At 39.8% G+C, this 13,167-nt stretch overlaps 1 protein-coding gene across 1 annotated transcript in view; it reads left to right on the top strand.

Annotated features, from left to right (window-relative positions):
• The window catches only part of LOC149064794 (uncharacterized), a 45,240-nt gene that overhangs the window by 15,918 nt on the left and 16,155 nt on the right, over nt 1–13,167 (top strand). The window contains exons 12-17 of the mRNA XM_089255096.1: nt 823–993; nt 1,121–1,392; nt 2,953–3,196; nt 3,312–3,603; nt 3,713–3,891; nt 7,023–7,270. Of these exons, the coding sequence (XP_089111222.1) occupies nt 823–993; nt 1,121–1,392; nt 2,953–3,196; nt 3,312–3,603; nt 3,713–3,891; nt 7,023–7,270 (1,406 nt within the window). The remainder of the gene's footprint in view (nt 1–822; nt 994–1,120; nt 1,393–2,952; nt 3,197–3,311; nt 3,604–3,712; nt 3,892–7,022; nt 7,271–13,167) is intronic.

The raw sequence follows: 13,167 nt of genomic DNA, 5'->3' as shown, positions 1-13,167 counted from the left end.
CACAACTCCGGTCTATCGCCATGGGATGAATACCGAATGAGTTGTGCTGGAAGTGTGCATATGTACCTACGAGTCTGAATGCGTATCTGCTGCTCTCTGTGGCGAGACTTTTTAACGGGGAATCGACTTGCATCCAAGAGTTAGACCAGTGAATGTCAAAGTCGGCAATATCGCCCTTTGGGGGGGGGCGATGGAGCAAAAAGTTAGGGAAACTGTGAGCTAGACCCTTCCTACTTGATAAACTAATATATCTGTGTATTTATACTATACAAAAATTTTGTGAATAAGGGGGGATCTTTCCGGACACGCCGGCTAAATAACCAATCATAAATCTCCTTGTTGTAGGTAATATATGGGTAGTAGATTCCAGGGCCGCAACTAGATGCTTGGTCAGCCGGAGCAAACACGCATTTTGGCGCCCTCCCTGTAATATTGAAGGAGAGGTGAAAGAGTAAAATTTGCAACCCCTCTAGTACTGACAGACCAGTCACGACCCGGGCTCTGTTCCTCCCGGGATATAAGCCTTTTACCCTTGCGGGTTGGGTCGCGCTGGGGAACCCCTCTAGTACTAGCGCCCGTGGCACCAGACCCGCCTGTATCCCCCCCCAGTTGCTGCCCAGGTCGATTCTAAAAACAGTCTCACTTTTTCCGGTGTTTTACTTGAATTCATTTTGTTCAGAGATTTTTCTGCGGCCCCCCCCCCCCCATCCCATAACTGGATCTGTAGTAAATTTCCGTATGGCGATATGACAGAAGTTGAAGGGCAGTAAAGTAGAGGAAGATGGAGTCTCATATATTAATTTTTTCTTTTTTTTCGAATAGCGTAATCCATCCATCTATAATGATTCAATGATCTACATCCATTTGGTTGTGAAGATCTCCACTCTGAAGACCAACAAAGACGACATCAAACTTACTCCAGTCATCGCGGTCGGCACTCAGGGTAAAGCTGAAGATAAGATCACGGTCGCCGGTGTCACCATCAGGAAGACTGTAAATCAAATACTACAATTCATATATGACATCATGTTGAAAAAAAAAAATGTTTTCTCCAGACAAAATGTAACGTACTTGCTTGTTTATTATATATATATATTTACAATTTATTTTACCCAACTAGGCCGACGATGTTTCACCGACAGTTGCCGTGAGCAACGCCGCTCCTTGGACGAACATGTACGTCGGAGGTGCCGTAGTCATCAATTACACCATCTCCGTGCCTCACTTTCAAGGATACTCCGAAGTTCTGCTGGAAGCGAGTGGCGAGAGCGATCCTCCTCTGCCCGTGGTTCACGTTTGCCGGGCCGAGTTGAGCGAAGTCGGAAGGCACTTGCCATGCTTGAGGATGCACCAAGACGAAATCAACTCTGATTTCACGAAATATGCTCTCAGGTGAGCACTTCTATTCTTCTTGTTGTAAAAAGGCTCTTTGAATATCGTCATCTTGCATTCGTTTTTATGCACAACATGTAAAAACTTAGTTTATCAAATTGAATTACATACTATAGTTTTGAAGGTACCCATAATAAACATCGGGCATTATTTTCATCCAATCATACTATGTTTTTAAGCACTCAGACCTAGAGCCACTGGATAAATCTGGGACGACTCATCACCCACCATTAATGCGTAGTGTGACGTCAGTATCATCACTACAACCAATAGCTGTCCTCCCTTAAGCCGGCTAGGGATTTTTCAAGCCGTGTTACCCAGACCAAATTTCGAAATGCCCTTCAGCAAACGCATGGAAGCCGCGTCTAGGATGTTTCGTATTGAAAGGTTAATGGAGGTCCTCCGCCTTTGGGGGGCTTGTGAAGAGCAAGGTATAGAATAGCCTCCGAAACGCCCTTTGGAAAGAGAGTCAGTTGTGTATGTACGGTGCATACGTGAAGTTAGTGCAGTCATCTGTATTTCGAATCGTGAGTGAAGTGTAATGCTTGAATATTTGTAAAGTTGTAGGCAGGGCCGAAAAAAAAAACGAAGGCAGGTGATCTGGTGCCCAGGGGCTGGACTAGGAAGGACGTCAAGTTTGCTTTTTGTTCATTCAAAATTACGAGGAAGGGGTTCCAAAATGGGTACCTATTTGTCCCGGGTGACAGTGTCAATTTTTGTTTTTGGTTGAGGCAATGGTTGTAGGATCTGTTGTGACACTTTTCAACAGGGAGATCGACTCACATTTGCATTTGAAGCTGGTAAAACGACAGAAGACTAACTTCAGCAAAGTACTACTGCGCCACCGGTGTGATTCGAACCTCGGCCCTCGTGAAGCGAATCCCTCACGCTGCCCATATGGCAGCACATCGGCTACTATCGTTGCCGAAAATATTGTCTTTAAAGTCCATAAAAAAATTCCGTAACTTTTTTACTCTGAACTCTGAATTTAGGCAGCTTCAAAATCAAAGAAAGGGACAAATAGACGCAACTACCAAACTCTAAGGAGCAGCAATTTTAAGAAAGAAAACAAATTGAAATAAAAATGTTTTCACTTTTCAAAACATAATGCAAAAAACGTGTGGTCACGTCTGCCGCGGTTTCTGTTGCACCCCTGTGTCAGGAAAGTTACTGACAAGAACGAACTGGGTATCGAACTCACGACACTTCTAAACATCCTCTGGTACTTCAGGCGATTATCTTATCTACCTGAGCTACCGCGCCCGAGATGTATGTACCATTCTGCTGGTAATTATAGAAATTTAATAAATGGCTCACAAGTGAAAATCAAATGTTTGGGAGTTGTTTAGAAGCATCAATGCTGGAACTAGCTCAAAATATAAAATTAATTGAAAAATATAAGAAAACCATGTTACATTTTTGAGAGCAACACTGCCAAATAAGTGTTAAATACACATTTTGACGATCTACTTATAATTTATTTTTGTAAATACTACCCTTTTATGGGTTTCTGCTCGTAATTTGTAGCTTTCAATGACCCTTTTTTTGAAATATCCATAGTAATACCAAGACTCGGAAGAAGCCTGATGTCGCTAGTGTGATGCTTGGTGATGTCGGATCGTTGCCAGTCGACGGCATGAATTTCGCAAGAGTAACTCTGATCGTCGAGCTTCCAGAAGGTTCCATAATAAAAGAAGATGAAATATTTCCCGTCTCGTCGGGTCTTTACATTGAGAGCCGGAACATTTGGGCACTAATCGCCAATTACACCATGAAGAAAGGTCCTCCACCGCCACTGGAGCAGGTAAGTCGGACCACCACGAATAATTTAGCTCGTATTATTATGTGTTATTTTTATGTCACCGTGATGCTTTTAACATGGCACATTTTATACCCCTCAAATAAATGTCGTTTCTCAGGACAAGGAACCCGAAGCCTCCGCAATATATAACAGCACCGAAGGCATAGTGCCAGGCCATCTAGCCGAAGTACTGATAACTGTCCGCACGAAGGCCCAATCCATATCGAACTATTCAGTCGAGATCGAGGGCGTCACCAAAGACGTCAGTATGTGCGGCTTGAAAGTCAAGTCCTTCGGCCGGAACCTTCCGTGTATTGACATGGAAACCGAACCTTTCTACGCTCCGCACGACAATCCACTAGACGGAAATAAGATCGCCGGACTCAAGTTTTCGGCTTTGACAAACGTCGGTTAGTTGTTAATGTTTTTTTATATTTTTTCGCTAATCACGAATGTTTATTCCCGCCCACCCCCAACCAATTAATAGTTTTTCAAGGATATTTCTAACTCTTTCTCAAGGATTCCAGTCCAATGCCGAACACGACACATTGACATCAGTGGCGTTAGTACGAATAAGCCCATCTTGCAGGAAGAAGAAGGTCGATCTTGAATGGCGGGTTCTCTTCGGTGGTGGGTCCAGAAGCGGTATGATCGAGATTCCCGTTAATCTTGACAAGGACAGCTCTGATACGGCAATGGTATGCTTATAATTACAAACAAGTATGTAAAAACTCCTTGGAGATGTACGTCACTCAAAGACAAATCGGAATGCACGTCCCAGGAGCCCTAACCCTGGCGCCGTGAAACGAACGAAGACGACATAAGAAAATAATGCCGGGAGGCCCCATTGGCTCTTTGAAATGTGCAAAACAAAAACAACATGTTGCAAATGAGCCTCGAATAGTCTAGAAAAAGAATAGCCCACTTCAATGTAATAAGGGCGGTCTCATGACGCACCGGATGCTGTAACAGCTGACGTCACCGCCCTGACAGAAACGGTTGATTGCCATTGGCTACCCTGGTATTTCGAGGTCGCACTTTATTAGTTGAAAAGTATGACGTCACGCACCTGATCCCAGAACACACCGACTGAGCCACTGCGGCTTTGGCTCAGAGGGCAGATTTTATAGGAACCATAGAATGTGTATAAAATTATTCTGTGTTATGAGTCAGCATTTTGTCTCATCGCGAATACTCCCTCTATTCTTAGTACAGTTATACACAGTAATTCGTCCACCGTAGGGAGAAAAATTTGTCCATTGCAAAATAAAGCTCAGCGGAACCGCAATTAACTGACCACTTACATAGTGTACCGCAATCGACTGACGGAAAATACGGGACATCGCCAATTATCGCCAAAAACGATGCAAAAGTGAGCGAAGTTGCCAATTTGTGCTAAAATCACAGAAAAGTCGCCAATCGTGGGAAATGTATCGCTACTGCAGATAACAGTGAATTGAAAAAAATATGTGAGATGAATATATATTCCTTTATGTAGTAGTGATTATCGTAATGTAATTTCTGAGTTGGGAACAAACGTAATTTTAATAGTTGGATTGAAGAATAAAATGTAGAAAAAAAAAGGTCAAGTCGGCTTCGGTGAAAAAAAACGTGAAAAATCGGGACATTTTTGCAAAAAAGTCGGGGCAACCAGGAAAAAACCAGGACTGTCCCGGCAAATAAAATACGGGACGTATGGTCACCCTAGTTAGAACGGATTTTTCATTCCGTAATATTGGAATTCACAATGCATTGTTCCCATGTAAACTTATTTAAAGACTAGGAACGTTTTCATTACAACGAGATTTTCGTTGGGGATTTTCGAAGGGGACACCAGTATCGATTGGTGAGGGACAATGCAAGGCTATGGTGTCGCAGGGAATTTTTCTCTAATAGGGTTGTTAATAAATGGAACAGCTTACCCCCCGGAGGTAGTTAATTGTAACACAATTGACACGTTTAAAAAGAAATACGATAAGCCACCTCGTTGGGCATTGTGCTTGTTGTGGCTTCTAACGAATTGATTCATGTTGGAATATGCGCACGCGTGTAGTGGACCTTCCGTGAAGATAGTTTCTGTGTAATGTTTGTTGTGTAGTGCTGCCATCAATTTTTCTAACTGTGAATAAAGTGTAATGATTGAATAACTATACCGTTGTGTGTGTGGGCATGTTGCTTATTGGCAAGACTTTTTAACGGGGAGATCGGCCTACATTGGTGCCTGGAAGTTGGGAACCACAGAAGACCACCTTAAGCCGACCACCACTGCGGCGACGGTGGGGTTCGAACAAGGGTCCTCGCAATGGAGTCCGTCACTATGACCACTCGACCACCACAGCGGCAATTGTGTGAGACACTCTGTATCAAGCAAGTTTTGTGGCCAGACAAGTCAGGCTGCAAGTCACTCATCCCTTTCACTTCATTAGTACAGCGAGTTCTAGGGCTGCTGTGGACCCGGGTTCGAACACCACCATTGCCACAGAGGTAGTCGACTGAGTTTGGTTTCTGTGGTTCCCAATTTCGAGGCGCAAGTGCGAGCCGATCTCTCCCGTCTTGCCACAGAGAGCAATAGGCCTACAACGGTACAGTTATCCAATCCTTGCACTTCACTCACATCTATAAACATCGATGACAGTTGGCAGCACTACACATTAGTAATTTTTTTGTGTAAAAGCATTACAAAAAAATAAACTTCACGTTGGATTCACGATACGTACACGCACATTCCGACATGCACCAATTTGTTAGAATTTCCGTGCCGGAATGTGTATTAGTTGCATGTGCGGTTAAATAGTAGTAGTGAGTTCCAGGCACACCTTGCGGCACATTGGTGGTCACCCGAATTGGGTTTCTGCGGTTAGTTTCTCTCTTTGAAAAATGTCTCGCATTTGAAAAAGTCATTCTTTCACATTACCGGTTACTTTACCGTAAAAGAATACGGTAAATGCTCTTATCAAAGCATTTACCGTATTCACGTCAAAATATAGGGGACAAATGGCAGCAGCAGCAGCCAGAACACGAAATATTAATGTTTATGTTCGGGCCTTAAACTAAAAATATTTCAACCGGACCACGGGATTTTTTTAGGTTGAGAATCACTGCTCAAAAAACCTCCTTTGGTCACTCACCGACATAGTTCCTCTCTCTAGGTTACTATTCTCGACCAGGTATCTCTCTGTGGGGCACTATTTTGGCGCTCACTGACCGGTTCCCTCGCTTCCTAGGTCACTCACATACCCCAATCCTCTAGATTTTTCTTTGGGTTACTCACTTGGCTGCGCACTTCATTCGTCGTTCACCGACCTGTTCCTTCACACTCTAGGTCCCCCCATTTATCACTCACATGTTCTCAAACTCTCCAGGTTTTTCTTTTGTTCACTCATTGACCTCGTCCCTCACTTTCTAAGGTCACTCTTTTGATGACTCACATACTTTGAAACTCTAGGTCACTCGTTTTGTCACTCACTGTCCAAGTCCTTCGGAAGAAGCGTATTATTAATGGTTTCACCGCCATTTGCTATTATAGAAACTTTGCCACCCTTCTTCCATTCTACTCTAGTTTTCTTGACCACTACTTCCTCAAATTTTCCGCCCTGAGCCTCACCCACCGTAAATACACTTCTGGCCACAACTGAAAAAAATTAATCCACTGCATGAAGATGGTGTTCGCAACCCCACGTTCCAAAAGTGATTTGTCTTCGTGCACTGTACCTCTCCTAGAAAGTTTGTACACGTCGTTATAATCCTATGGTTATTGAGAACATGTATTGACAAAATATTCACAGCATATTTTTTTGTTTTTAAAAAAACGAATGGCTTTTTCTTTCAGGCCGTACCAGAGCCCAAGGCACTAGCTTTCAAGACTGCCTACCGCAATAAGGCGATAGCTATGGGATCCCCAGTAGTCGTCGACTTGGAAGTGTCCCTGGAGCCCGGATCGTTGGCCCCAGTGATGGTATCGATGAAGAACGCCCAGAAGAAAGTACCGTACGATATGTGCCTAGGCGGCATTTGGTTCAGGGGTAAAAATTACCCTTGCTTCTCTCCGGTTCAAGTTGAGAGCAACTTCTCTTCCAGGTAATTCAAGAGTTTAAGAAAACGCCTCTCAAAGTAATTTAAGGTCAATCAATGAACCTATTGATCAGCTTTCCCATCAGAGAAGGCAATGCAATACAGTCCCAAATTTTTTTACACTGTAGATACATCTTTGCAACCATTGAGAAAAACTTGTCTACCTAAATTTATTCTGAAATTCATCAATTCCGAAATTGTTTCTTTCTTTTATCTGAATTTTCACCAATTCTGAAATTGTTTCTTTCATTTTTTCCTAAATTTTCAAGGCTGCTGGAAATTTCTTTTATTTCTGAACTTATAAATTTTCGGTTCCTCTCTCACAGTAGAAAAAAAAAACTGAGCTAAACACCCCCTCCCCCATCTGGTGAGGGCAGCCCTGAGCACGCTAACAAAAACCTACCGTTCATACATTTGGGCCGAGAAAAAAAAAAATCATTGTAAAATAATTTTCTGATTCACATTCCCACGGATACACCGGGCTAAGAACCACTGATCTAAACTGTATTCATCAAGAGCACTACTTGGCCGTTCTTTGATACGAGCGGCTTTAATTTCTATTATTAGACATAATGAATCGTGATCAACAAATGATAAACCAAATAATAAGAAACGCAATAATTAAACTCTAATTTTGCTATTTCCGTCATCTTTTTTGACACGGCAACACGGTTATCAGTAGATATTCACTTCAATGAAATATCGGTAACAAATGAAAATACACACACAGAAATGAACATGAAAAACCGAAGTAAGTAATCATTACTCGGAATTTAATGAAGCGAAAAATTTACGAATTGCAACACTCACATTGAATAGACAGCTTTGAAGATGAATAATGACCGAGTCTAGCAGCAGAGAACACAGTTCCACAAATAGAAAGCCGGAAGCACACGCAATGGATAGCCGGTACAGTACAGACGACGACGACAATGGGACAGCTTGGTGAGCGCTGTCATCGCGAAGCATAGATCACTTTTAGTTACAACAATGGAATAGAAAGCCTGGAACGCACGCAATGGATAGACGGTACAGACGAAAGACAACGGCCACCTCTGGAAGTTGGTACCTTGTAGCAGGAGCGAAAGTGATAGACAGTCTTGACAGAAGAAAGAAAAGTTTGAAGTGTACCGAGAGAGAAAATCAACACACACAGCAAGCAGATGGCGACATCATAATTTTGGCTGGGAACTTTCTACTCACTGTCTTCTTCTGAAAGGCTCTTGAGGTTTTTCGAAGATCTTTCTCGAAGTTTCAGATCACCTTCGTACTTCTCGGTGACACGAGTACGGAAAGCGATTTGGACCTTGACCATGAGCAGGTCGTCGTCGTCGAATACGCTGGAGAAGTTAGACTCCTTCAACAAGAATTCAACCGAAGACAGACGGTTCAAATCGAATTTTTCCTTCCCGTTAGACTCGCGAAGAATTTCCGAATGACTGTTCATGACTTGTACAGTGTATTCGGAAACGAACTCTTTGACCGGAGCCTGGCGCAGGCGAAGCTTCACCTGGAATCCATCTCTTACGCCCTCGTCGCAAAGCCACATTGGACGCATCTCCAGGCGCCATTTGTAGACGCTGTTGTCGTCGTAAGGGAACTGAAGACTGGTGATATCTCGGTCGTCCAGTTCCTTGTAAAGGCTGACGTTATCGAGCACCCAAGTGAATTTGAACGTGCTCGTCTTCCACGTTGTCTTGTAGAAGTCACCCAGCTCCGGCACTGCTACCTTCGAGGCCGCCATTCTCTTACTTTTGATACAGATTAAGCTAAGACAGAACCAACGTTGCTCAATGAGCGCTATAAGCAGAATGTTTGAAGTGTGCTGCGCTTAATGGTAGTAGTAGTTGAGCTCTCGCTTGTCGACCAATCAAATCGCTCGGGAAGAATTTACTACACTCGAGGAGGTACAGAATGTCAGGGGGAATAGGAAAGTGCGTTTTACTTTTTTCTACGCATTGACCTAAAACTACCGCACCCGAGCGCGATGACGTCAACACGTCCCTCGCTTAGCGAGGAATGCGCATATTGGAACGTAGTACCATCGTGAACTGTGGCACGACCTCCAATATAGCCTATCTAGGTGGTTATCTGGGTGGTCGTGACTATGGACGCAGGCCCCAGAATGGACGCGCGTTTTCGGAAGGAAACTATTTCGGGGGCCCGGAAAAGGGTCGCAACTAGGGGGGGTGCAGGCGGGTCTGGTGCCCGGGGGCCCAACCAGAATGGGGCGCCGAATTCACCCTTTAACTGCTTCTTCTACATTACAAGGGGTGCCAAAATGCCGGCTTGCACCGGGTGACAAAATATCTAGTTGCGGCCCTGGCCCGGAACCTTAGCATTTTGAGCCTGGATATTGTATATTGGTCAAGAAAGTCGGCATAAAAAAAGGAAGAAACAACATTAATTAAAATATAAAGTACGGAAATGCTGAAAAATATCTATTTTAAAATCAGAGGCGGATTTAACGTCGGGCGCATCGAGCACGCGCCCTGGACCCTTACCTTCTGAAGGGCCACGAAAAATTCAAACTTGACACTTTTTCTAATTTAAGGGGCCTCAACCGACTAGACTCCGCTTCAGATTAAAATACCGTATATAAAAACGTAGAAACAAACAAAAATAAATAAAAAATCAGGATTGATGACATTTCGAAATTAATGAATTAAAAACTATAAAAAATTCAGATTTTTTGATGAATTATTCCTTAATTGATGAAATATATTTAATGAGAATTCAGAAGTAAAGGAATTATTCTCCTTAATTAAAAAAAAACCTGAAGGTGAATTTACATAAGTGTTGATAAAAATTGAAGATGGAGAAAAATTAATAAAAATACGGGATTTATGAAAATTAATGAAAATTTAGAATTTACGAAAATTCAAAATTTAGAATGACCATTAATAAAATTAAATAAATATTATAGATTTTTTTTATATACAAATATACAAAATATATACAAAAAAATGTAATTAATAGAAATTTGAATGAATGAAAATACCAAAATTAATGGAAAATAATCCCATAATGAATGAAAATTTGGAATTGATGAAAAGTCGGAACAAATGAAAACATTGATCACAATTTTAAATTAATGAATAATTCCAAAACTGCTGAAAATTCAGATTTAATGAAAAATTATTCCTACATCGTTCGATGAAATATCATAATGATTATGGAATTAAAGCCGAATTCACAGAAATTTAAGTGAAATTATTTCGTAGGCTAATTAATAAAATAAAAGTGGATTTCTCTAAAAATCAATAAAAATCCAAGGTTACTGAAAATTAAAATTAAAATTCGAAATTTGGAAACAATCACACATTTTGATAAAAATTCGGTATATCAATGAAAATTCCGAAATTTATTGCGCCAAACTGAGTCGCGTGCAGCGTCCGGCGGTGAAGTTGGCATTAAAATGAAGACACAACAGTAATTAAAATATAAAGTATGGGAATGCTGCTATATATCTACTATTAAAATACCGTTTAGAAAAACGTGAACACAAAGAAATAATAAAAAATCAGGATTGACGACAATTCGAAACTAACGAATAATTAAAAACTATTGCAAATTCAGATTCTCTTTTTCTGATAAATTGTTCCTTGATTGAAGAAATATCATAATAACCTCCAGAAGGTTGATCTTGTAACACTGCTGTAGATATATGCGCAGGGATAATTTCTCATATGATTACAGACTTCTCCACCTTACCAGATCATTGTCCAAACATGATTACAGACTGAACACACTATATTTTTAGCTTGTGTTTTCAATTTTGAGCATCCGGCATTAACACTAGAAAGACGGATACTGGTCAAAATGGCCGGCAGTTAATTTTTCATTATATACTCAAATTTTCATAAATTTTATTATGTTTGAATGCACATATGAGTGTTGGCAAGCAATAAAATATGCATTATATGGTTTTTTTTAAATAAAGATGAACAATTCCATTTTATTTCAAATTTCAAACATTCTTCATAGCATAACTGAACATTTGAAATATATGACATCCATATTTGTTATGGGCATCTTTTTCTCAGCCACCTCGTTGGGCATTTTGCCTGTTGTAGCATTGTATTTGTATATTTATATTTGTATTTGTATAATTAATAAAAATTCAGAAGTAAAGGTACATTATTCCGGGAGGGGTGTGGGGGGGGGGCCCGGAACCTAAAAACACTAAAGGTGGATTTACGAAAAATTAATGAAGATTGAAGATGGATAAAAATTAACGCAAATTTAGGATGATTAAAAATTAATGAAAATTGAGGATTTTTATGAAAACTAATGAAAATTCATAATTCATGAAAATTCGAAATTTAGAATGAATCACAATAAAATTAAATAAAAATTAATATACATTATTATATAATTAATAACTATTATACATTATTATAAATTAGAATGAATGAAAGTTCCGAAATTAATGGAAAATAATCCCATAATGTGAATGAAAATTTAAGAAGCAAAAAAAAAAAAATGAAAGGAGTTTGATCACAATTTAAAATTAATAAATAATTCCAAAACTGATGAAAATTCATTTTTAATGAAAAATAACTAGATTAATAAACACCAGAATTAGTGAAATTAATAATTAAGTTTCAGATATAATGGAAACTAATTTCTCCATCGATCGATGAAAAAAAAATAAGAAAAAGATTTTTTTTCTCAAAAAATTAATGAAACTTCTGGATGGATAAACACTAATCAAAATTTCGAATTGTTAAACAATCACACAATTAGTGTGAATTCGGTGTATCAATGAAAATTCCTAAATTAACGAATCCCGTACTGAATTCCGAATTTAATGAATCCCATGATGAATTCCGAAATTAAAAATAACTCCATAATGAATGAAAATTTAGAGCTAACGAAAAGTCAAAACTAATGAAAGAACAATAATATTTAATAAAAATTCAGAAAAAAATAAAATAATTCAGGAATTAATTAAAGAAATAACTGATAATACCGTCTTTATACAGTAAAACCTCGTTAAGTCGTCACCCTGATAAGTCGTCACTCCGGTTAAGTCGTCATTTTTCTTCAGATCCTTCCAGCTCTCATAGACCACAATGTTATTAAACCCTCGTTTACTCGTCGCTAATTTCGGTTACGTCGTCACTATGAAAAGTTTGAGAAAGAGGAACAGACTATTTTTATTTCTCCCATTAAAAAAAGAGCTTGTTTACAGCATTGCCATATGCTTAAAAGTCACCATAAAACCCTATTTACCCAAACGGAACAGTTTAAGTAACGAAAGTTACGCTGGGAAAGTTCATTTGCCGACTAAGGTTTTTGAAACGTTAGGGACTGTTCGAGCTAGAACTCCTGCCTGGGCTCCATTGGAGAAACTGGACAAACCACGAGACACCCAAGCTCTGTCTCAAGAAGCAACGTAAGCACTTCGCCCCCAAGGGGGGGGGGGGAGAAGCAGGGCATCTCCGGCAAAACCAAAATTTATTGATATGTCAAAGATTACAACATATAGTGCAAGGAAATCAAAAATTAAGTAAATCGAAGAATCAAATTAATCAAGTTAAAGTCAAAGTGCAACAGGCTCGGATAATAAATATTGATAGAAAACATGGACTCTACTAATTTAAGGCTTGAAATTTAAACAAAATATATTTTTTGAAAAAAATTTGACATTCTTTAACAAGTTGAGGTCTTCTGTTTACTTTTCCCTGCCCAGGGCCCCTCCACCAAGTCAAAATTGTCGGAGATTACTTTGTAGTTGTATCATGAACTACAGATGAAGAATTCAAACACTAAAATTAAATTTGATGTATATGTAAAATTAAAAACAAAATTTAGTAAAATTAAGCAATAGAGAGTTCTGTTATGAAGAAAAGCTACTTGTTCAAACAGTTGCTCTGTTAGTCTATAAATTAAAAATT

Source organism: Pholcus phalangioides, unplaced genomic scaffold, assembly GCF_987345545.1.
Source record: "Pholcus phalangioides strain wild (caught in Gottingen) unplaced genomic scaffold, Ppha-v1.0 ptg000042l_1, whole genome shotgun sequence".
Lineage (NCBI taxonomy): Eukaryota > Metazoa > Arthropoda > Arachnida > Araneae > Pholcidae > Pholcus > Pholcus phalangioides.
Note: the sequence above shows the minus strand (reverse complement) of the source record. Positions and strands in the feature narration are given on the sequence as shown.